Below are 24,332 nucleotides of genomic sequence, written 5' to 3' on the forward strand. Positions count from 1 at the left end.
TAAAAATTAATTTGGGCATCCAGAGAAACCAAAAACCATTAGGAACTATTCCAAGTCTAACTTCTCTCTACTAAGCAACACCTTGGCTAAATTCCAAGCACCCTGAAACCCAGTAAACACCATAGCATACAATGAGCTATGTGCAATGTCTCTGTACAGCCATACTGATAGCTGTATAGAGTGAGCTGTTCTCACTCATATTAAGAATAAGACAAACTCAAAAGACAAGCCACCCTGATGGAATCATAATATCAAAAAGTTTTACAACAAAATAAAAAAAACTTGGCCAAGGGTAGGAGGAATACAGCCATACATACTAAAAACCCCGCTAACTAATCTAAAAAGGCAGATAAGAGAGTTAAAGGCTAAATTTGATGAAAAAATAGCTTCTCATGCAAAAGACAACCATAAAGCTTTCTACAGGTATATCAGTAACTTCAGAGGAAATACATAACAATGTACAGAGCTTATTGTAAATGACATCACCCACACTGAGCCGGGGGCCATTGCTAACCATTTGACAGACAGGTTCAGCTCAAATTTTTCCCTTTTATCACCTGCTATATAGCTAAATAGCTCAATGATAGGACCCAGGAGGTCAAAATAGGTGAGGCCACCTCCACCATGAGGCCATTCACTAGTGGAGTCCCAGGACTTGGTAATGGGCCCAATCCTCTTTGGCATCTATTTCTTTGAAATGGAAGCAAATGCTGAAGTTTTATGGCTAAGTTTGCAGATTATTGCATGCTGGGGGTTATCACTGACTTCCCTGCAGACAGAAGTATTCTTCAAGAAGGTCTATCTCTGACTAACAAATGGTTTTGTGGCAAATTCGAACATCGGCACACATTCCACCTGGGCTAAATGAATATGCATCTTTAAAATGCATTTTAAAACTTAAAGCACTAGGTAGATAATTAGTTAAAGAAAATGGTCTACCAAAACACAAGGGTTTGTGCTAGGTGCATGTGTCCTATTTCCTCTTGTATCCAGCTCATCTTTTTCTGTCTTTGTTTTCTTCCTTTTCCTCCTTTTTGAATGTAGTTACTGACTTCATAATACCTTGAAGCCATACATATATGATATGAAAAAGTTTGGGCAAGATTTTTGGCTAGATATGTTATTTGTAACAATAAGGTAGTTAGTGGTTAGGACAGTTATATATACATATTATAGTTAGTATTAATTTACATATACAATGATTGTTTGTACATTCTTATTTAAGCACTTTAAATCAAGATAATTTCAGTTGGCTTTGAATGTTATGTCACCCATCCACCATTAAAATGTCTAGAAAGTTTAAAAGTTTTAAAATGCTTTTACATAAAAAAAAAATGAGTATAAGGGTACCTTATATATATATATATTTATATATATATATATATATATATATATATATATATATATATATATATATATATATAAATGCATTTTTTACATACAATTTGCATATATTTGTTATATATGTGTAGGAATCTCTTGTATGATTTTATGCATTCTGAATACATATTTAACACACACATTATTGTTATTATATAGGATTTTAGTCAAATGGTTTTAAAGGCAATGAAATGAAAAGTTTTTTAACTATTTTTCTTAAGTCACTGTGGACTTTTTTGTTGTAATTATCTCAGTTGGATAATTAATTGTTTATAGGTTAATTTTGTCTATATAAGGTGAGGGTATTATGGTGAAAATTGTCTGATGAAGTTGAGACATTGATCCCTTCGAAAGCGTTAACAATAAACTTGGATTTTAATTCTTGCAGCGTGTGTGGATATTGTTGCTGCCCCTGAAATATGCTTGTTTCTCTGTGTTTATCAAGTAGTCTTTGGATTTCAAGTGGTGACTAACAAATGGTGCCAAAACCATGGTCTTAAACTCAATACTAAGAAATTCATAATTGTACTCTTTGGGAAGTCAACCATCCTGACTAATTACCATGTTGATAATACATCCTTAAGAATCAACCTAGTGGTCAGAGATCTGGATATGCATGTGGATAGTAGCCATACCTTTGACCACCATGTGGCCACAGTGGTGAGGAAATGCTTTTATACTTTGCAACTTAGAAGTAATGGCATGGCATCTAAGTCAAATGAGGTCATTATCCCACTGTACTCTGCCCTTATCAGACCAGTCGTAGAGTACAATGCTCCCTTTAGTATGTACCTGACCAGCCATATGTAGCAACTAGAATGACCTCAGAGGTTCCTTACAAAAAGAATACAAGGCTTAACAAACCTACCTTATGCAGAGCACCTTAAAGCCCTTTCACTCTACTCAGTGTCTTATAGATTGCTGAGGGATGATTAATACCTGACTTGCACGGCATCTACAAACCTCACACTTATGAATCTCCTACATATTCATAAATCAAAGAGTACCAGAAATACAGGGTCTAATAACTTGGATTTTGTCTGTGACTTAAACAGAACATGCTAGAGAGAAAGGTAAATGTCCCAGTGACTGCTCCTCCTATGGAATAGGCTTTCCATCCATGTGAAGCTGAGTTTGTCTATTACACAGTTTAAGTGCAACCTAGGCCAGTGGATGGGGAATAGTAAATATATACTGGGCCTGGCATCCATGTCCCTTATGGACAGAAGTTCCTTATAAAGACCTCACTTTCAATGTCCTATTTGGATACAGGATATCATTATTCTTTCATGAAAACTTGGTTAGGCTTAGAAAGACCCCCCCCCCCCCAGGTCATTACCTTAATAGTAGTCTATGAATCTATGAATAAGAGGGAGAGAGACACAGAGATGTCATTTCAAGAGTTATGATTGCTTGCAGATAGAGTATGTGTAATAACCTTTTCCTGTTCAGTTGTGATACATTTTTCTGAATCCTTGACAATTATTATAACTTTGATGTTTTAGTATGGGTCAGTGCTGGACACAGTGGAGGGTGCAAAGTGTGCAGGATATAGCTGTAGATGATTTGATCTGACTATCCAACTAGCATCTTTGCTGTTCTTCAAAGCATTTTGAGTTTCCCTTCTCATTCATGAATATGGTTCCCCAGGCTGTGCTATGTGTCAATATTCGATGCCTTCAGCTACTTCTAAGCCACTCCCCTCTGTTTATAGAACTGTGCCACTGCTCTGTCCACCAGTAAGTGTTGGCCATTTGTTTGGAGTGTACTACCCCTACAAAACCACCTATACATTCAAATAGTTGAGCATGTGCACATTTCTACAAACTCAAAGTTATCTATCCTTGTAAATACAACTTATCTCATATATACTATGGAAAAAAAAAAAAAAAAAAAAAAAAAAAAAAAAAAATGTTTATGACTATGTATTTTTTTAGACTACGGGATGATATTATAAATTGTGTATTGCAATTATTTGTTTTGTTTTGTTTTGATATGTGTAACTTCTATGTAATTTTTCTTATTCCCCTGACCTGTTATAACCTTTGGAGCTTTTCTCCCCGGGCCTCCACTGAAAATGGACATATATCCAGCTGGACTAGCCCGGTCAACAAATGTAAAATAAAATAAATAAAATAAATAAAATAAATCTACTTTGTCTCTACAAATAGTTTAGACATTGCCAAAATTTTAATTAAATTACTCTGTATAGTCCCGGTTGCCTTAACTGTGAACTTCTTCATTTGATACTTGCAGCATTCAGTATGATCAAAGGTAATTTCATAGCTCTTGGTGTCCACTGGCAAATTCTGAACTGCATAGTGCTTACTGATAATGAATACTTACTTAACAAAAAGAAGTGCAAATATTTAACTAATCTAGAAGCTCTCCTCTCACCTAAAACCATGTACGACAAGCACCATATACTCACACCCTCACCTCTAACACATTCTCAACAAAATCACAATAAAATGTCATAATAAAAGATCTCTAGCAAGCATCCTACAATGAGAACTAATAACTCTTAGTGCAAATTCTCAGACTCATCTCTTTCCATGCATGCCTACAGCACTGAGTCACTAATAGTTTACTCCTAAGCATTGTAGTAGTTCATTCTAGTAATAAAAATGTCTTAGAAATTGGTGATATAATCATTAGGTAGGCAAGTTCCCTATTCACAACTATGAACAAAGATAGACTTTAATGCTAGTTGCCTTTTTGACACCAGGAACTATAATGTTACAAGCAATGTATAGACCCGCCCCCAGGGCAAATATGGCTATGACATGGTCTATTTTGGATTGAATGATCTGGGCTGCAAATTCCTGAGGGACATGCAGGCGACATATCAGCACTTTCCATGCATGTGACAAATGCAAGTAATACTCTGTTCCTGAATGGAGTCCTTCCTTCACCAAAATATTGCCTAGGTACAAAGGTGTTCCATTAGTAGTCAAACTAAATAAATACATCATTTGACATTAAAAAAAAAGAAAACAAAACAAAAAAAAAAAAACTTCCCAAAACCATTCGCCCTGCACAAGGCAACCTTACCATGGACATTTGAAAGTATATAGTTAGAAATCATCATCATCAGCTATGTAATTACTGACCTATCACTCCTTCTAACCACATCAGTAATAACATGTTTTATCTTTATGGCTTAACCAATCTAATTTATCACCCACAGGAATGGGGTCTATATTATAACATCGAAGTCTAAAAACTTCAAATGTTATAATATCGAACCCATTCAATCGAAACACCAGAAAACCGAACAGTCAGAATAGCAAATTTTTTCCCAGGGAAAAAAATTTGCTGTTCCGACAAACATACACACAACTCAAGCACACCAAAATGAATAATCCACACACATACACTTCACAAAACCTTACACTAAACCAGACATACACCACTAGTTATCCACTTACATTAACCCAACCCTAACCCTAAGGTCCCTAACTATCGCACACTCACCTTACCCGCTCCCTAACCCTAACTCACCTACCCCACCCTAACCCTCATGTCCACACAATTGCACATTTACCTGAAATGCACCCTAACTGTAACTCAGCTAACCCATGCCCAATCGCACACTCACCTTCATTTGCGCACTTACCTTAACTCGGTCTGTAACCTTAGCTCCACAGTTGAGGAAATAGCGAAGCTGCAGAAACGGACCACTGAATATTTTCCCTAGGAAAGTATTCGGTGTTCTACAGCTTCACTATTTCAAGCGTTCGCTCTACTGGGTTCGATATTATAACATTCAAAGTTTTTAGACTTTGATGTTATAATATAGACCCCAGGAATGGGCACATACATAATGAATGAGAAAACATTACAGACTGAATACTAACATGTCATCCCTTAGATTATATAGTCACTGACATGCTACCCGATACCTTAAATAGCCAACGTGTTGTAGCCTCAATCTGATGTATACATAAATTCTCCTCAATTAATAATAGGAGTAATTCCTCAGTTAACCTACATTAAGACATGTTCATACTTTTATAAAAATAGACTAACATACACCACCAAAAATGCACACTGTTTTAATAAATATGTTACAACCATGTTTGACAACTACTTCCAGTAAAATCATTTCATGTCAAAATGTCAAAAATGAGGCCCATTTTTTTATTTACGCCTTTATTGAATTATCACTTGTGGCATGGGCAAACTTACATTTATATGAAAAAGAAAACAAACCATATTAACTTGTTTACAGTGACAAACGTTATGCATCACATATATTCTTTTTTACAATATAATCGATCCAACATTACATAAATGAATCAATTCCTGCCTTCACTTAAATCTCGTTCCTCCTACTAAAAAACATTTTTCTACATGTATTGGTCCTACAGTTTCCATTTTGTTTTATGTAATTTGCTCCTACCCTTTTCTAAAGATCACATTTCCAGTTCTGCCAACCTACTGCACTGCTCATCATCATGGGTCTGTATCACGTAATCGAAGCTTTATAACTTCAAATACTATATGGTCAAACCCATATATTTGAAGTTGTAAAACTTCGATTATGGTAAAAAAAAATAAAAATAATAAAAAGCTTACCTGATGGGTAAAAGCAGGGGAGCAAGCCCCCCACCCCACCCCCACTCTTTAAATATACCAACTCTGAGATTGCACTACAGTGTAGTAAAGGGAAATCCTCCCTTGAAGTATGTTCTCGGAGTTGGTATATTTAAAGAGCAGGGGGTGTGGGGGGGTACAGCAGGGCGCAGTAGGGCTTGATCCTCTGCTTAAAGCCATCAGGTAAGCTTTTTATTTTTTTTACTGTATTTAAGTTTTGCAACTTCAAACATATGGGTTCAACCATACAGTGTTCAAAGTTATAAAACTTCGATTATGTGATATAGACCCCATAATCACCCCGTTCCCACCATTGATCCCTATACATATTGTATTATTTCTCCACTAACTACTCATGCATCTAGCTTCTTTAGGTTACAATTAGTCTGCACTCACACAAGGAAACTGCTATTAAATTTAAGTCCACAATATCAATAGTCTCCAATAACTCCTTCCTAAATTTAGCAGACTGGTCATCTTCTGCTTAGCAAACAAGAAGCAAAAACATTACAAATATGATGTTATCAAAGTCTGGAAAGAGGATCATTTGCCCCAGCTACACAACGGTGGATCATCCGAATGAGCCCACATGCCATAGACCTATTAATGTCTTAAATAACTTATCCAAAGTTTTTTAATAAATAGTTTATGATCAGTTAACTTCTTATCTTACTAAATGCAAATTTTTTAGCAGAGTGTAGTCTAAATAATACAACCAATGAGTATGAGGCAGGGGAGGCAAACATATTTATTTGTTTATGAAAGACATTTTATAGTATTAGTCACATTTTATGTGGACGTACTAACCTTATTAGAACTGATTGTCAGTACTTCAGGCTGGTTTAATAAGGGCTTCATACAGAAGAAATATATGGAGAAATAGTTCTCTTCCCAGGTCATATCATGCAAATTGATACCTCAAGGATCACTTGAACTTCTGTTTCCATATAAGTGAACTCCCTTCTTATCAGCTACAAACATCTCCTAACACTGCACTATATTGGCAATAAACATTGCATTGTACAGCAGAAACATTAATAAGGAAATAAAAGTAATACAAACTGCTATTACTGCCAATAAAATGGTTAAGGAACTTTTAACTCTTACCTAATGCGACTAAAAATGAATCACATTTTGTTCTGCATTCCTCAGTACTAAATAATATCACAGTCTAGACTATTAATGAAAACAAAATGATGTATACACTAAAATACCCCAAATCAACAACTGACAGCTTAGTGCCCAGTTATACTAGATTACCACATTACAAAATCAATGCTTACTAAAGATGCTTGAGGGAAACCAGCATAAATTAGAAGGCATTTTATATAGTCTACTTCAAATGTATTAGTCAGGCAATGCAAAGACATTGCCAGTTTAGAATATTAGAAAAGTTAAATTATATTATTCTTAAACAAGGACTGTATTACTCATTACTACTTTCTGCTGTTTTCTGACTTTTAGTCCTTGTACTTTTTAGACAAACATAATAGAGACAAAGTTGCTGTTGAAGATACCAAGGGGTAAAATAACAGTAGTATGGGGGCTACAACAGCTTTGGTGATTCATTGTTCTGAAACTAGGTTGACAACACATGGAAAAATTTGCAAATAATATCAGAAGGATGGATAAAAATAGGATCACACATCTTCTGACTTAAAAGTTGCCCATGTAGGGGGAAAAACTTTATTACCACCCAAAAACAAAGCAAAACTTCATCCGACTTCCTATAGTAGACTAAATCTTTATATGTTATACGGCCTCTTGTTTTGATTTTTTTCCTGCCAGGTGTTTATGGCCTACTTACACATAGGTATGTTTTTCAACAACTTGGAAGAGATACCTTTCATTTTGCTTCCATTTCCTTACCTTTTGGCTAGAGCAATAAATATTCTTTTAGACCTTTTGAGCTTTCATTAAATTCTCAACTCTCTTACGAGTATGATCTCTAATAACACAATATGTAGCAATGCATTTCAAGTGATGTCTTTATGTGTAAAATATGAAATGTAAACTGATTTTTATGGAGCCTTTCTCCTTCTGTTTCCAAAAAAAAAAATGGAGAAAGCTAAGTGGACATCCCAATCTTCAACACATAAATATATGACTGAAACAATGAATGGTTAGGCAATTGCATTAAACTAATACAGAAAAACTAAAAAAAAAAAAAAAAAAAAGTAAAAGAAAATAATAAATTGTAATGGACTATGGAAATGACTTAGAATGGTTTCTCTTCATGCAAGTTCAGGAAAGAGTCACCCTAATAAATACTATCTATAATTTGCTCCTAATTTATAGAGCAAAATCAGATAAGAAATTATCTCTAATATGAGATTTGTTCAATTTCAGCAGGGTTATTGCTATATGTTGCCTGTAAGTGGTTTGCTGGATCAATATAGGCTCAATGCAAGCATTCTTCCAGCTCTTTAAGTCAGGCACCTCAAAAGTCATACATTATAATTTGTCATATTTATTGTAAATTCTTCTAATCCACTGCCATTCAGTACATTAAACATTATCATCAAGCTAAAGCCCATTACAAATAGTTACTTGGTTGTACTATAGCATTCTTTATGACCACCTACTTCACCATGGCTTTTTAGGCCATTTCATTTTTCACTTGTTATCCTTTGTATTGATGTAATCGTTTTCTGCAGTACCTTCTCTGACATTCTGGAACACATGGTAAATTCCTGAACTTATTCTAATTCAATACTCATAAACTAGGTTTGCATGCTGTATAGATGAAGAGCTAATATTTTATCTATCTATCATTCTATATATAGCTATATAACTATATATCTATATCTATCTATATATAAATATATATGTGTGTATATATATATATATTATATATATATATATATATATATATATATATATATATATATACATAAATATATATATATATATATATATATATATATATTTATTTATTTATCAATCTATGTATCTATCTATCCATATCTATCAATCTATCCATCTATTATGACATAGGGAAGCTACATGAAAGTGTGTATCAGAGAGTCTAATGCCGGCAGACAGGCAGGCTGAAGCAGAACCCAAGCAATTCACACAATTAATAGGAAACCATGGCTTCTCTCAGGGACACTCCACAGAACAAGATTTTTAAACTCTAGTTCAAGAGAGGGTTCTAAAGTGGAGTCTTGAGGGAGATATATATGAAGATGATCTATTCATATCTATCAATCCCTATCAGTTATTGTTTTAAATACTAGGGTTGGGAGGGTGGCCTAATGGTTAAGGTGTTTGCCTTACAAACACAAGGTGCAGGGTTGGAGTCTCACAAGGAATAATTGACTAGGCTTAAAATGGCTCACAAGGGCAGTTAGCCTAGTACTAATCTATGAACCTAGGAACCTATGATGGCAGTCTGAATCTTATTCTTGAGATGAAATGTGAAAGGAATACGAAACTATTGTTTGTTGTTGGAAATATAGTAGAAATAAACCCTCTCTGTGCAGCAAAGTGATGAAATAAGCTTGTTATTGCTTTAAATACTGTTTGCTTTGAATCTGTTACTTCCCGTGTTTTATTTTTTATTTTATTTTTATTTTTTATTTTATTTTACATTTGTTAACTGGGCTAGTCCAACTGGATACATGTCCATTTTCAGTGGAGGCCCGAGGAGAAAAGCTTCGCTATCTACTTCTACTACATGGTAACAAAACAGTAAAATACAAAAATACACAATGGATAAAAATCACAAATAAGCAAGGCAAAAAACAACAATTTCAGGAAGATACAAAAAAAAGAGGGATAGAGAGACAAGGAAGTTATTTAAGTACAGATATGAGAAAAAAAGGTGAGAGAAGAATTAAGTTGTTTAAAAAAGTTAACGAAAGTGTTACTAGAGAAGTATGGAATATGGTTGAGATAGTCGTATCTCAAGTTGAAAGGAAGAAATAAATTGAAGAAATAGATTTGGGAGAAAGTGTGAGGGATATAGGAGGAGAATAGGTGGTCGAAGAGGAGCTAGATCAACTAGGATTGATGCAAGAGCAAAGCCAGTGTTTAGTAAGAAAGAGTTTCAGTTTGGTCTTAAATAGAGTAATGGAAGTCTGGGCTATAAGGTCTGGAGGAAGTTTATTCCAGATTTTACCAACTGAGTTGGAAAATATGGCGTCACCTGCTGTATTCTTAGAAAGAGAGGTTTGAATCAGTATTTTATTAGAGGAGCGTAGGGCTTTTAAGTTGTGGTAGGGTTTGATAAGGGTGGAGAGCATGGGTATATTTTCAGGGGAGTAGAGGGCTTTGTGGGCAATTGTAAGCTGATAGTACTGAATTAGGTGGGGTAATTCCAGCCATCCTAGGTTAGAGAGGTTCAGACAGTGATGTGTTTTATATGGAGAGGCAGTGGCAAATCTGGCAATGTTGTTGTAGGCAGTTGTAAGCTTATTAATGTTATGCTTTGATAGATTAGTATAAATGGGGGAAGCATATAGTAAAGTAGAGATAAGATGTGTTCTTGCTATGGTAGTTCTAGCTTCAGGTGTTAGGAAAGTTCTGATTCTATAGAAAGAGCCTAACTTTCTATTAGTTGCTTTTATGATGGAGTTAATGTGAAAATCAAATTTTAGTAGGTTGCCAATAGTAATACCCAATAGTTTGGTTGTTTGGTCAGGAGAAATAAGGGTGCCATTGTTAGAAGTAATTGTGAAATTAATAGAGGGAGACAGGTGTGTGGGTAAAAAGAGGAGAATTTTGGTTTTCTTAGGGTTTAATAGAAGACAGTGGTTGGAGAACCATTGCTCAATAGTAGTGAAAGTCTTTTGGGTAAGGAAGTGAAGGTCAGCTTGGTTAGTGGCAGAGCAAATGATGGTGGTATCATCAGCATACTGAATACAAGTAGTTAGGGGGGTGGCAAGATGCAAGTCATTAATAAAGATGGAAAATAAAAGAGGACCTAAGATGGAGCCCTGAGGGACACCTAAAGTGGTGGGGAGAAGTTCAGAAAGATTGTTGTTCCATAAAACAGCTTGTTTCGGTTTTGAAGATAGGAAGTGAACCAGCTTAAGGCAAGATTATAGAGAGAGAGCAATTTTAAGTGATGTAGGAGGAGTTGGTGATTCACCATATCAAAGGCTTTGGACAGGTCTACAAAGAAAGCTGATGTAAGAAGATTGCTATTCCGGTTAATATTAATGGAGTCAATAAAGGATAATAAGGCTGTGGTGGTGCTATGGTAAGGACGAAAGCCATGTTGGCAGTTAGCGAGGAGGTTATTAGATAGGAGGTGATTTAGTAACTGCTTGTGGATGCATTTCTCCATTATTTTTGCAACAGGGGATAGCAGTGCTATAGGGCGGTAGTTAGAGTACTCATATGAATCACCCCCTTTGAAGAGGGGGATGATGTGTGAGATTTTCCAGAGTGAAGGTATAGTACTTTCTTTTATGGTTCTGTTTATTAGTATAGAGATAGGGTAGGCAATAGCTTTGGCACCTAGCCGGAGATATTCTGCTGACAGTTTGTCGGCTGAGGGGGTAGAAGCTTTAAGTTTTTGAAGTAATTTAAGAATATAGGAGGCAGGTATGGGTTTAAGTTGCATAGGTGGAGGAGTGAAGCTTGGGCTACCTAATAAAGAGGGGTCAGGGCTTTGTTGGTTAGCCAGTTTAAGTATTGTAGATGTAAAGAAGTTATTAAAAGCATTATCTGTTTGTAAGGGAGAGTCAGGGCAGGAGCCAAGTGGATTGGGAGTTTCAACTTTTCCGGGGGGAAAGAAGTGTGTTAATAGATCTCCAAAATTTATGTGGCTGGTGGTGGGAGGATTGCTGTAGCTGGGTGTAAAAGTTCTTTTTATCTTTTATGATAGCTAACTTTGTCAGGTTTCTTTTTTGTTTGTAGCTAATGTGGTCAATGGGGTCTTTGGAGGTTCGCCACTGAGTCCAGGCCTTATTCCTATTTAGGATTAGTTGTTTTGTGTTGGATGTAAGCTATTGGGCTGTATTATATTTCATGCGAATGGATCGCATGGGGGCATGTTGATCTAAAATAGTAAGAAAGGTTTTATTAAAGTGGTTAACAGCATCTTCTATTGGGAGAGTTTTTAGAGGAGACCAGTTGACAAGGCTAAGTTCATTTTGAAACTGATGAGGGTCAAAATGTTTTTTGCTCCGAGATAAGCGAATTAGGGGAGGTGTTTTTAGGTGAGTTTTGTGCCTAATGATGTATGTGAGAGAGTGGTCACTAAGGTCATCTGGGAGGGTACCTGTAGAATACTTTTGTTGGGGACTGTTTGTCAGGATCCAGTCAAGTATGGTATCTTTGTTATTGTTCTTATTTATTCTAGTTGTGGCATTAATGGTTTGGTGGAATCCATGCAGATTGATAAGTGTGGATGGATTAGTTTGGGTACATACATTCCAATCAATATTGAAGTCACCAAGCAGTATAGTTTCTTGAGGAAGATTAGTTGAAAACCAGTTAAGTAGGTCTTCTAATATGGGGGGGGGGGGGTTGTAGCCTGGGGGAAGATAGGTGCAGATAATGTTAATAGTTTTTTGTGGGTTAAGGGAAAGTTTGGAAATAATAAGTTCAGCGTTGGTGTCATATGGAGGGGTTTGGGCTGATTTGTTTACATCCAGTCCAGATTTAAAGAGAATAGCTACTCCGCCACCTTTTTTATTAAGACGGTCTTGTCTTAGGATGCTGTAGCCAGGGGGGGTGATCTCATTATCTTTTATTGAGGGTTTGAGCCAGGTTTCGGTAAGACAGAGAATGTCAAATTGTTGGACTTCTAGAAGGGCATGAAGAGCTGGAAGATTGTTGCAAATGCTACGGATGTTAAGATGAGCTATTGTGAGAGATTTAGGAGGTGTAGAATGTGATATAGGTTTAGTTTTCATTTGTTGGGGGTTAGTGGATATTGTGGAGGTAATTGGGCCTGGGTTGGGGTGGATGTCCCCATCAATTAATGATAGACTTTGAATAAGGTGAGTTAATTGTGTGGGCTTGAAGCAGTAGAAGTGTTTTGTGTGTCTAAGAATAAGGTATTTGATATGTGAGAGTCGGTGATATTTAGATTGAAGATATGAGTTGCAGTATGTTAGACTGAGATGTGTTGTGAATGTAATTGGTGGGGTAGCTAGGGGGTGTCTGTGTGGAATGTTAACAGTAGGATTTAACGGTTGCTCATAGTAGGTTATTAGGTAGGTAGAGGAAAGAATAGTTAGAAGAGTTAATAGTAGGAGAGGAAGGTGAGTGTAGGACATGTTGAGAAAGGTAAGAGACTGTATAGAATAGGTAAGTGTACAAGTAGAGAGGGTGGGTATGGGAGGGGATGACTGTGGAGTGGGCGGAGAGGAGTAAGTTCTGATTGGCTACAGAATATGGTGGGTGTGGTTATGTGGGAATAAATGTAGAGGTGCTAGAGGCGGGTGGAATTTGGGGGCAGGGAGGGCGGAGTGAGCCCCATAGAGGGCTTACGGAGCGGGTAGAAACCACAGAGGAGTGAGAGGAGTGGAAACATTCAGAGAGATAGGTGAAGAAGTAAGGCGAAGTAGATATATAGAGGAGGGGGACAGTATAAAAGTTAGGAAAAAGCAGACAGTTTTGCTAAGTTGAGCAGAGGACTGTAGAAAGGAGAAAAAGTTAGGTATTAAGGTAAAGATACAGGTAGGGTAGAGCAGAGCTCTAGTTATAAGTTGGATAAACAGGAGGAACCAGAGAAAAAGTAGGCAGTCAGGTTAAAATACAGATAGAAATAGAGTGGGCGTTAGGCTGTTGGAGGGGATATAAGAGGCCAGAAAGTACTTTTTTCTTTATCCCCATAAATAAACACAAGTATAATATATATATATATATATATATATATATATATATATATATATATATATATATATATATATATATATGGGTTACCTACATTTGATCAAAATTTTATTTGATCTAAACTCATTTGATCGAAATTTCATTTGATTGAAAACCAGTATTCAAGGCAAATAACAGGGATTTGTCCCCCTCCCCAAGGTTGTGCGACCCTGGAGTTGGCATATATAGTTAGAGGGGTGTGGAGGTGTAGCCCCCCACATTGGGGGGTGTGGGGGTGAAGCCTCTCAACTATTTTCGTTCAAAATCTGTAGTTTTTGTGTTATTTTCTTCTTTTAAAGGAAACTAGGAGGGGGCTTCACCCCTCCAACTATATATACCAACTCCAGGGTCGCACCACATTGGGGAGAGGGACCAATCCCTGTTATTTGCCATCAGTCAAATGAAATTTCGATCAAATGGGTTTCAGTCAAATGGGCTGTCAATCAAATGAAGGTAACCTACATATATATATATATATATATATATATATATATATCTATATATATATATATATATATATATATATATATATATATATATATATATATAGATAGATATAGATATATATATATATATATATATTTAATCTATCTAAAGATCATCATCATCTTCTTTTGGCTGTTTCAGTTAGGGGTCACCACAGCGGATCATCTGTTTCCATATATATATATATATATATATATATATATATATATAAAAATATATATATATATATATATATATATATCTATATATATATATATATATATATATATATATATATATACATACATATATATAATATTTCTTTGTGCTAATGTTAATACCATTCTACAGTCCTACAGATGAGTAAAGGGAATGTGACAGTGTGATGAATTTTCTGGTATGGTGGCAAATTAAAACTGGTCATAAGAGGAAGATAATTATTAAAAGGGTGAATAGTGTTAATCAGGCCAAAGAAAATAAATAAGACTAGGTACATTTTATTTGGTTTATTTTAAATTCATAGTTGGATGAAGTGGTGATGACTGTACCCAAGGGTGAGAGACTGGTGATTGGAGCAGATTTCAATGGGCATGTTGGTGAAGGGAACAGAGGGGATGAGGAAGTGATGGGTAGGTATGGTGTTAAGCAAAGGAATGCAGAAGGTCAGATGGTAGTGGATTTTGCGAAAAGGATGGACATGGCTGTGATGAATACGTATTTTAACAAGAGGGAGGAGCATAGGGTGACATACAAGAGTCGAAGAAGATGCACACAGGTGGATTATATCTTATGTAGAAGGGCCAGTCTGAAGGAGATGAGACTGTAAAGTGGTGGCAGGGGAAAGTGTAGTTAGGCAGCATAGGATGGTAGTTTGTAGGATGACATTGGTGAACAAGAAGAGGAGGATGAGTGTGAGGGCAACACCAAGGATCAATTGGTGGAAATTGAAAAATGGTAATTATGAGGTGGAGTTCAGGGAAGAGTTAAGACAGGCACTGTGTGGCAGTGAAGAGTTACCGAATAGCTGGGTAACTACAGCAGAGCTAGTAAGAGAGATGGCTAGAAAGGTGCTTGGTGTGACATCTGGAAAGAGGAAATAGGACAAGAAGACCTTGTGGTGGAATGAAGAATTACAGGAGAGTATACAGAGAAAGTGGTTGGCGAAGAAGAAGTGGGATTGTCAAAGAAATGAAGAAAGTAGACAAGAGTATAAGGAGATGAGGTGCATAGCAAAGAGAGAGGTGGCAAAGGCTATGGTTAAGGCGTATGAAGAGTTGTATAAAAGGTTGGGCACTAAGGAGGGAGAAAAGGACCTGTAGCATTTGGCTAGACAGAGGGACCAAGCTAGTAAAGATGTGCAGCAGGTAAGGGTGATAAAGGATAATGAGAGAAACGTACTCACAAGTGAGGAGATTGTGTTGAGCAGATGGAAAGAGTACTTTGAGGGGTTGATGAATGAAGAGAATGAGAGGGAGAGAAGGTTGGATGATGTGCGGATAGTGAATCATGAAGTGCAGTGGATCAGCAAGGAGGAAGTAATGATAGTTATGAAGAGGATGAAGAACGAAAAGGCTGTTGGTCCAGATGACATACCTGTGGAAGCATGGAGGTGTTTAGGTGAAATGGCAGTGGAGTTTTTAACTAGATTGTTTAATAAAATCTTGGAAAGTGAGAGGATGCCTGAGGAATGGAGAAAAAGTATTTTGGTACCGATTTTTAAGAATAAGGGTGATGTGCAGAGCTGTAGTAACTACAGAGGGATAAAACTGATCAGTCACAGCATGAAGTTATGGGAAAGAGTAGTGGAAGCTAGGTTAAGAAGGGAGGTGATGATTAGTGATCAGCAGTATGGTTTCATGCCAGGAAAGAGCACTACAGATGAGATGTTTGCTCTGAAAATGTTGATGGAGAAGTACAGAGAAGGTCAGAAGGAGTTGCATTGTGTTTTTGTGGATTTAGAGAAAACATATAACAGGGTGCCTAGAGAGGAGTTGTGGTATTGTATGAGGAAGTCGGGATTATCAGAAAAGTATGTAAGAGTGGTACAGGATATGTACGAGGGTAGTGTCACTGCGGTGAGGTCTGCAGTGGGAGTGATGGATGTGTTTAAGGTGGAGGTGGGATTATATCAAGAATCAGCTCTGAGCCCTTTCTTATTTGCAATGGTGATGGACAGGTTGACATACGAGATCAGACGGGAGTCCCCATGGACTATGATGTTTGCAATGACATTGTGATCTGTAGCGAGAGTAGTGAACAGGCGGAGGAGACCCTGGAGAGGTGGAGATATACTCTAGAGAGAAGAGGAATGAAGGTCAGCAGGACTAAGACAGAATATATGTGTGTAAATGAGAGGGAGGCTAGAGGAATGGTGAGGATGCAGGGAGTAGAGGTGGCGAAGGTGGATGAGTTTAAGTACTTGGGATCAACAGTTCAGAGTAATGGTTAGTGTGGAAGAGAGTTGAAGAAGAGAGTACAGGCAGGATGGAGTGGGTGGAGAAGAGTGTCAGGAGTGATTTGTGACAGACGAGTACCAGTAAGAGTGAAAGGGAAGGTCTACAAGAGGGTAGTGAGACCAGCTATGTTATATGGGTTGGAGACAGTGGCACTGACAAAAAGGCAGGAGTCAGAGCTTGACGTGGCAGAGTTAAAGATGTTAAGATTTGCACTGGGTGTGACGAGGGTGGACAGGATTAGGAATAAGATTTTTAGAGGGTCAGCCCAGGTTGGAAGGTTTGGAGACAAAGCCAGAGAGACAAGATTACGTTGGTTTGGACATGTGGTGAGGAGGGATGCAGAGTATATTGGGAAAAAGATGCTAAGGATGGAGCTGCCAGGTAACAGGAAAAGAGGAAGGCCTAAGATAAAGTTTATGGATGTGGTGAGAGAGGACATGCAGGTGGTTGGTGTGACAGAGCAAGAAGCAGAGGACAGGAGGAAATGGAAACAGAAGATCCGCTGTGACGACCCCTAACAGGAGCAGCCGAAAGAAGAAGAAGAAACCAGCTTGATTAACATAACTCTATTGCAAGGCAATATGATATACAAACAGTGGTATGAAACCTGTGCCTGCAAGTCATCACTACAGTATGATATTTAAATTCAAAGTGCCCAGGTTTCTGTAGTAAGTTATTCCCTTCTCTTAGTACTCTCTATATATATATATGTATAAATACAGACTGCAATGTAATGCAGCAGAAAACACATGGCTCTAGTTAAAACATCATACTAATAGTGTTAAAAAGCTTACACTGTATGTAGTCAGTATTACACAAAGAAATACAGAAGTCAGCTCTTTAGTACCTATTTCTAACAGTAGCTATATATAATTATGTAATTTCACTGCCCTTGTCAACACAGACTCTAATCAGTTTCAACATCCAGATATCTTAGAAATGATTATTTCAATCTACTGTAGTTCATATGCAAAGAGATAAATAATTGCACACAAATTTAAAACAAAATATTTACATATGCAGAGTTTGCAATTTACCCATCTACTAATTGATGATTGCTTCTTGTTGGGGTTCTATTATCTTATATTTTAATTAACCTATCAGAACAGTCTGGGTCTGCATTTGAATGTGGTTGTGTGATATTTATGCATAATATAATTCAGGATATTTAAAACTGTGGAATTATTTTCTATTTTGACAGCTATGGTTGGTAAATGATATCGAATCATTTTACATTAAATAACAAATTATAAGACAATGCTGATCAAGCAGTACGTTCTTCAACTGACTTCCAAGAAAAATCAAACAGAAATGCAAATTATGCTTCACTCTCTCTAAGCTTGATAAAATTTTCTTTGGTCAGTTATTTACCCATTGGTGAATTAAACAATGCTCAAATAACCAAATGAACCACCTTACTTATGCTATATCTTTTTGCGTGTGCTAATGCAAATATCATATATGTAAACAATGCCAAATAATGTTTAAATTATTAGTATATCTGTTATAACATTAATTTTTGTCTATTAACAAATTGACAGCACTGTGACAATTTTCACAAAAGTATTTAAAACATTAGTTATGTACATAAGTAGTTTATGAAAATCGATCTGTATCCTTATATAAGCAGTTTAAAAAGTATGAAATCCCAGGTAAACAACTGAAAATATGAAAATGAAAACCAAAATCCAGCACCCGTCAAAATACAGATATAAATATACACTACAATTCCATAATTATTTTTATCGCATCTACAACACATAGAAATGGCAATGTCAAGACAAAGCATGATAAGACAAAGAAAAGAGTATTGTGGCAAAAACATGGTTTTCAAATGGCAAACTCTTTTATAAACATTTCCAGTACCTGTGAGAATAATTGTAGAAAAATTACCTATAGCAAATTCATCAAACATGAGGGTGGTTGAACTTGTCCCCAGTGCATTTTTTGCTGTTACCATCACTTTGTATTTCAAGGTAGAGAAAAGGTGATCAAACTTAATATGGCAGCGGTTCTTGTGGTTGGGATCTCTCTCACATTCAACTTTACGATTATCATGCCTGTTGAAACATGAAAGAAAAGGTAACAGTACCCACTGATGGCTTTTTTTTTTTTTTGCATTGCAAATTCTGAAATTGCATTAAGCTATGTTTTCAAATCCATATAATAAGAGCACTTGAAATCAAACACTCAATCAATAAATAATTATAGACAAGATTCATACAGCTATACTACTTCTGGGTCATGAAACTTTCCCATATTATGTCCTTCACAGTTTACAGAGACACCAATAATGTGGATTAAACACATCATCACAAAAAATCTCTTAGTTACACTGTTCCTCATCTAATGTGACTAAGAATTAAATTAATTTTTAACTAGACAAATAACAAAATATAGACATGGCTAAGACCTCAGGGCAAATCGTATGTTTTCTAGAGTTAATTTTGGTAAAGTTTAAGTAATGAAGACCATGATGACTCAAGTAATTAGAATTTGAAAACTTGCAATGCCCAAGTTGGTTCATTCCATAGTACAGTATTACATCATTCTTTAAAGTTTTCTTTAAACAGGAGATGTGTTTAGATTTCATGAGTGATAAAGACTTGGAAGCAGTTTATCGTGTACACTTTCCCTCTTTTTATTTCTGACCTTTCCATTACATCCTCAAACTGATATAATTCATTGGCTGGTAACAATATTTTCAACTATATTACATCAATGACAGAAATCTTAAAATGGTGAAATTGTCTATTAAATTTTATGTGTGCACATGTGACCTTGATATCTCAAAACTCATATGGATTGCAAAATTTGTATTTACTGTAATCTTGATATGCAAAATATCCATAACAGAAATGGGCGTCTTGGCATGTTGATTACACCAAAGACTTATAATAACGATTGTATGCAGTATTGCATCATTTATGGACTACCAGGCACATTATTGATGCATTATATTATTTTATTACAATTAGCCTTGAATTTTATAATTTATCCAGGCTTTCAGCAAGTCAGTTAATCAGACTGTATTCCTTGGTCATCCCTGAGGAAAAAAAGAAAACTTATATCCAGTGAGTATATCCATTTAACAAATAAATAAAATAAAAATTAATATAATAAAATGACTATGTACATAATTTATAAATAAAGGAGCTAGAGGAATGTCAGTTAATTTCATGACATATGACTTTTCTGCATTTTATTTATAGTTTTCCATAGTTTGATATTTTACATTTTACTTTTTTTCCTAATCAGCTGTATCATGACCATATAGATATGCCTGGATTGTCAGCAATAATTTGTACCTTGAAGGAAGAATTTGCAATACCGTTTATTATTGCTATTTTCTTTAATTTGGGAGATAGTGCTTAATGGATAGTTTAATTACAGAAAATGTCATAATTAGGCTAAGGAATTTTAGATTGTCATTTATGGGATGTTTGCAGTCATAACATTTCTAGAGGGATACAATTCACAGAGCTCTTAGTTATGACTTCCTGATTCCTTTTAATTACTTTTTTTTTAACTACAAGATTTGCAGCTATGCTATCATAAGTAGTTCTGGGACATGAAAGCATGTGTTACACATTAGTCTTTTATGCATTATATATTTCAAAATGTCATATCTCAAAATATGCAGCTATCACAGTCTTTGACAAAGTGCTCTTTGTTATTTCTTAAAATTAAAATTAGTGGACTTAATAGTGATCAAGTAAGGGGGAAATTCCATGAAGATTTAAAATTAATAATCCAATAGTGATCTTTCTACAAAAAACACATTTCATAAATGTCAGCATAGATAACTCAAATAACATTAATTGTAAAACTCTTAAATGAGAATGAGATAGAGAGAATTATTAATATAAAATGTGTATACTGCGGTGGTGGTGCTGCGGTAGCGTTGTCGCCTCACAGACATTGCCCGTTCGATTCTCAGTTAGAGCGTCTTCTGTGTGGCAACATGCGTGAATGGGCGTTCCTTCATTGAAGGTTGTGCGTTAGGCCTGGCAAGCCAGCACGTAAAACTCTACTGCCAATCATTAGCGGACCGGAGTTCCGCTGTGGTGACCCCTAACCAGGAAAAGCTGAAAGACACAAACAAACATTAATATAAAATGTGCCTACATTTAATAATAATACTTAATAATACTGGCATAATTTATATGATTGTGCATAAACATCAAAGTAGAATATACTAACACATGCATCCTGGATTCCAGGAATGACAGATCAAGTACCTCTTAACTAGTATTATTGCTATACTATTCATAAATGTATTTCATTTTTTTTTTTATTATTTAACATTTATTTACCAGGAAAGTCTGACTTGGAACAATGCCAATTTTCAGCAGAGGCCCAGGGAGAAACACTCCACCTATTTAAATTTATTGGCAATTCCACTGTATTCTGTAGAGCCAGAATACAAAGTGTCTACCCCCTTCCAGACTGGCTCACCACTTAGACAGCTAAAGCTTAAGTTATCCCCCCTTTCATATCCAGCTGCTTAATGCATACTGAAAATCTTAGGATATTAACCTATTTTCCATCTTATCTTTAAAATCTGCAGCATCTAGTTCAAGACCACCAATTACTGGATAACCCAAACTTTGCCTCTCAGTAGTTATTTTGAGATTAGTAGTTTTGTTTTGCTCCTGGTGAGAGAAGGAGTATAGGGACACTATTTCCTGGATACTGCTGATCACCAAAAAGCCTAATAATTGTTTTCTAGGTTCCAGCTTGGAATTTCTGCTAATATATTGGTCCTGGTAAAAGAAAGAACAGAGTGCATTGATTTCTAATTCTTTCTGACTGGGTAGTGAGTGTCTATGTTTGGACCTTCCTGATTGGTTGCTATTCAAGCTATCTACCAAGGAAAGGCTACAACAAGCTGCATCATCTGGGACAAGACTATTGATCACCAAAGAGCCTGTTGCCTGTGTTTCATCTTGGGACTACTGTTTTGCTTCTGAAGAGAGAAGAAGTAAAGGGGCATTATCTCCCAGCAGTGTGAATCTGTGGTGAGACCAGCACTATTAGTAACAAGGTAGTAGCCATTAGGCAACACCCCCCCCCCATTAATCATTCTTGACAAAGTTAATTCTTTCTTTTCAGTGAATACTGATTGATTTGTTTCTAACTTCACAATATCTCCGTAAATACTTTATGGATAAATCACTGGGGTCTGCTTAGTAGTTTCCCCTAAAGTATTTGGCAGTGCGTTGTATAGATGTAGACACATTGAACTAACATTTTTCCTGTAAAAACACCCTTGAAATTTCAGTACACACAGGGCAACTAGTGACAAGCACTGTCCCCCGAACTGCAAACCAGATATTCTTAACCTTATGTTCTATTCTCACTGCAACTATCTAATCAATAAAAAAGAGCCTGTTGCCATGGATATAAATGTTCCCAATATCTCTGTTAGCAGCTTGGTGAATATGGACATCCTGAGGCAATGCAGAAATTGCCTCATGTTTACTGACAGACAGTTAATTCTCAAACAAACTGATATAGTGTGTAAGAGATGTATTAACACAATGTCACTGAGGGTAAAGCCCTCTCATAAAGCACTCCTAATGTCAATAAGATTGTCAGTTGTATACACACTGCACCCATCACACACAGTTTGAAGCAGGCACATAGACCAACGTACACTGAGACACTTAAATGTAACCTTCCTAAACCCCAAACCCTCCTAGATGAAGTACATATAACAAATACCCTCAATAGCCCCAAATGCACAATTTCAAAACAACACCCACATCGACACATACAACCACATCACATGTAGTCTCTACTTCTAAGCCTGTAAAACAAGCCAACATTCAGGTCATTGGCGACTCTATTGTCTTCCCCTATAGTGCCTTTTTTAGGCAATGCCAAACTGAAAGTACTTCTGACATAGCAAATCAAAACCAAGAAAATCTAAAGGTGTGTTCGATGTTAGGAGTCTAAACAAAAAAGTTCACTCTCTACAAGCTCTTATTTCCCTAGGGAATGCTGATGTGCATGCAGCCACTGACACATGGTTTAAAGCCACAGACAGCAACACCAGCAGTGCAAGGCTATAATGCCTTCCACATGTTTAGACAAGCTAGTACACAGACAGGCATGACACATGGAAGTGTCTTGATTTACATCAAAAATAAATATACCTCAAGGCTGGTAAAACAGGACAGCACATGTGAGATTCTCTACATCCAAATCATCAAAGGCAAAATCCCATACCACTTCCTTGCAAGCTATAGGTCCCCTCTATAACCCCAGAAACCCATGTTATATTTAACATATTGGAAACACTTACCACCCAATGGAATGGCATATTCATGGGCGACTTTAATTATTACTTAGTCAGCTGGGAAGGATATACAACACCAAATGTACAGGCACAGAGGTTTCTGGATTTTGTAAACACAAACTCCCTGGACCAGATTATCAATACACCAGGGGTGTAAACATACTGGAAGTCATCCTAACTAATATGGGAGTGCACTGCACACCCCTTGGTGTGATGTTTTTCTGGAAAGATCAGACCAGAAAATGTTTTCCTTTGAAGTAAAAATAAGACCTGGACCCCAGCTAACCCTGGAATATTCAGGAACTATTCCAATGATATTTTCATACTGTTAAGTGATAACCTGGCAAAATTTAAATCCTCAATAAACCATAAGAAAGCTGGTGCCCACATGGAACTATTTATAGAAACCTATACAAGCATCTTAAGAACTAACTTGAAAATCAACCACCCTGGTGGAATCTCATCATCAATAGGCTGTATAGCAGAAATAAGAAAATCATGGTAAAAATGAGGAGGTGCAGCACCCAGCAGGATAAAAAGCACGCCCTTCAAACTTCATAAACAACACAGAGGAGAAATAAAGTCTACCAAAGCTAAATTTGAGGTAAATTTGACCTCTCAGGCCAGAGAAAAGCACAAGATACCCCTTAGCTGTGTCAGCAACTTCAAAGGCAATGCACAATTGTGTGTAGAGCTCATTTTAAGTGGAGCCACCTACACAGAGCCAGAAGATAAAGCAAACCTACTAGATGACAAATTCAGCTCCAGCTTTTCCCCTTTCTCCCCCTCAACCTACCCTCAAAAATACTATCAAATATAACTCCCCTACTGTCACTAGGGAACAGGTCCTTAATGCTCTCTCTAAGGTGGACAACACTGCATCCATGGGCCCAGACAAGATCCTAGGATGCCTTCTAAATAGCATGAAACATGACCTATCAGGTCCTCAGGAATTGCTATTTAACTGTAGCCTCCAAACAAGCATCATACCTAACAAATGGAGAACACAACACTCATCCCTCTGTATAAAGGTTGGCCGTCTACAGAACCTGGAAATGACAGACCCATAAGTCTCACTAGTCTCATATGCAAAGTCAAGGGAAAAATTGGGAACGATCAACAATGGCATAGAAAACCGGACACTGGACCCAATCCAGTTTGGTTTCATCAAGAGCAGATCATGCCTACTCAACCTGATGGACTTCTTTGAGAAGGTCAACAAAGCAATGGATGAGGGCAAAAATGTTTATACTACCTACTTTGACCTGGTCAAGGGATTAGCACAATACCCTGGT

At 36.6% G+C, this 24,332-nt stretch overlaps 1 protein-coding gene across 2 annotated transcripts in view; it reads right to left on the reverse strand.

Annotated features, from left to right (window-relative positions):
- CNTFR (ciliary neurotrophic factor receptor) overlaps positions 1-24,332 on the reverse strand; it is a 2,564,731-nt gene that overhangs the window by 750,547 nt on the left and 1,789,852 nt on the right. For both annotated transcript variants that reach the window (XM_044077809.1, XM_044077802.1), the window contains one exon: positions 18,627-18,793. In XM_044077809.1, the coding sequence (XP_043933744.1) occupies positions 18,627-18,793 (167 nt within the window). The remainder of the gene's footprint in view (positions 1-18,626; positions 18,794-24,332) is intronic.

This window comes from Protopterus annectens, chromosome 1.part1 (assembly GCF_019279795.1).
Source record: "Protopterus annectens isolate FY-2018-M chromosome 1.part1, PAN1.0, whole genome shotgun sequence".
Lineage (NCBI taxonomy): Eukaryota > Metazoa > Chordata > Ceratodontiformes > Protopteridae > Protopterus > Protopterus annectens.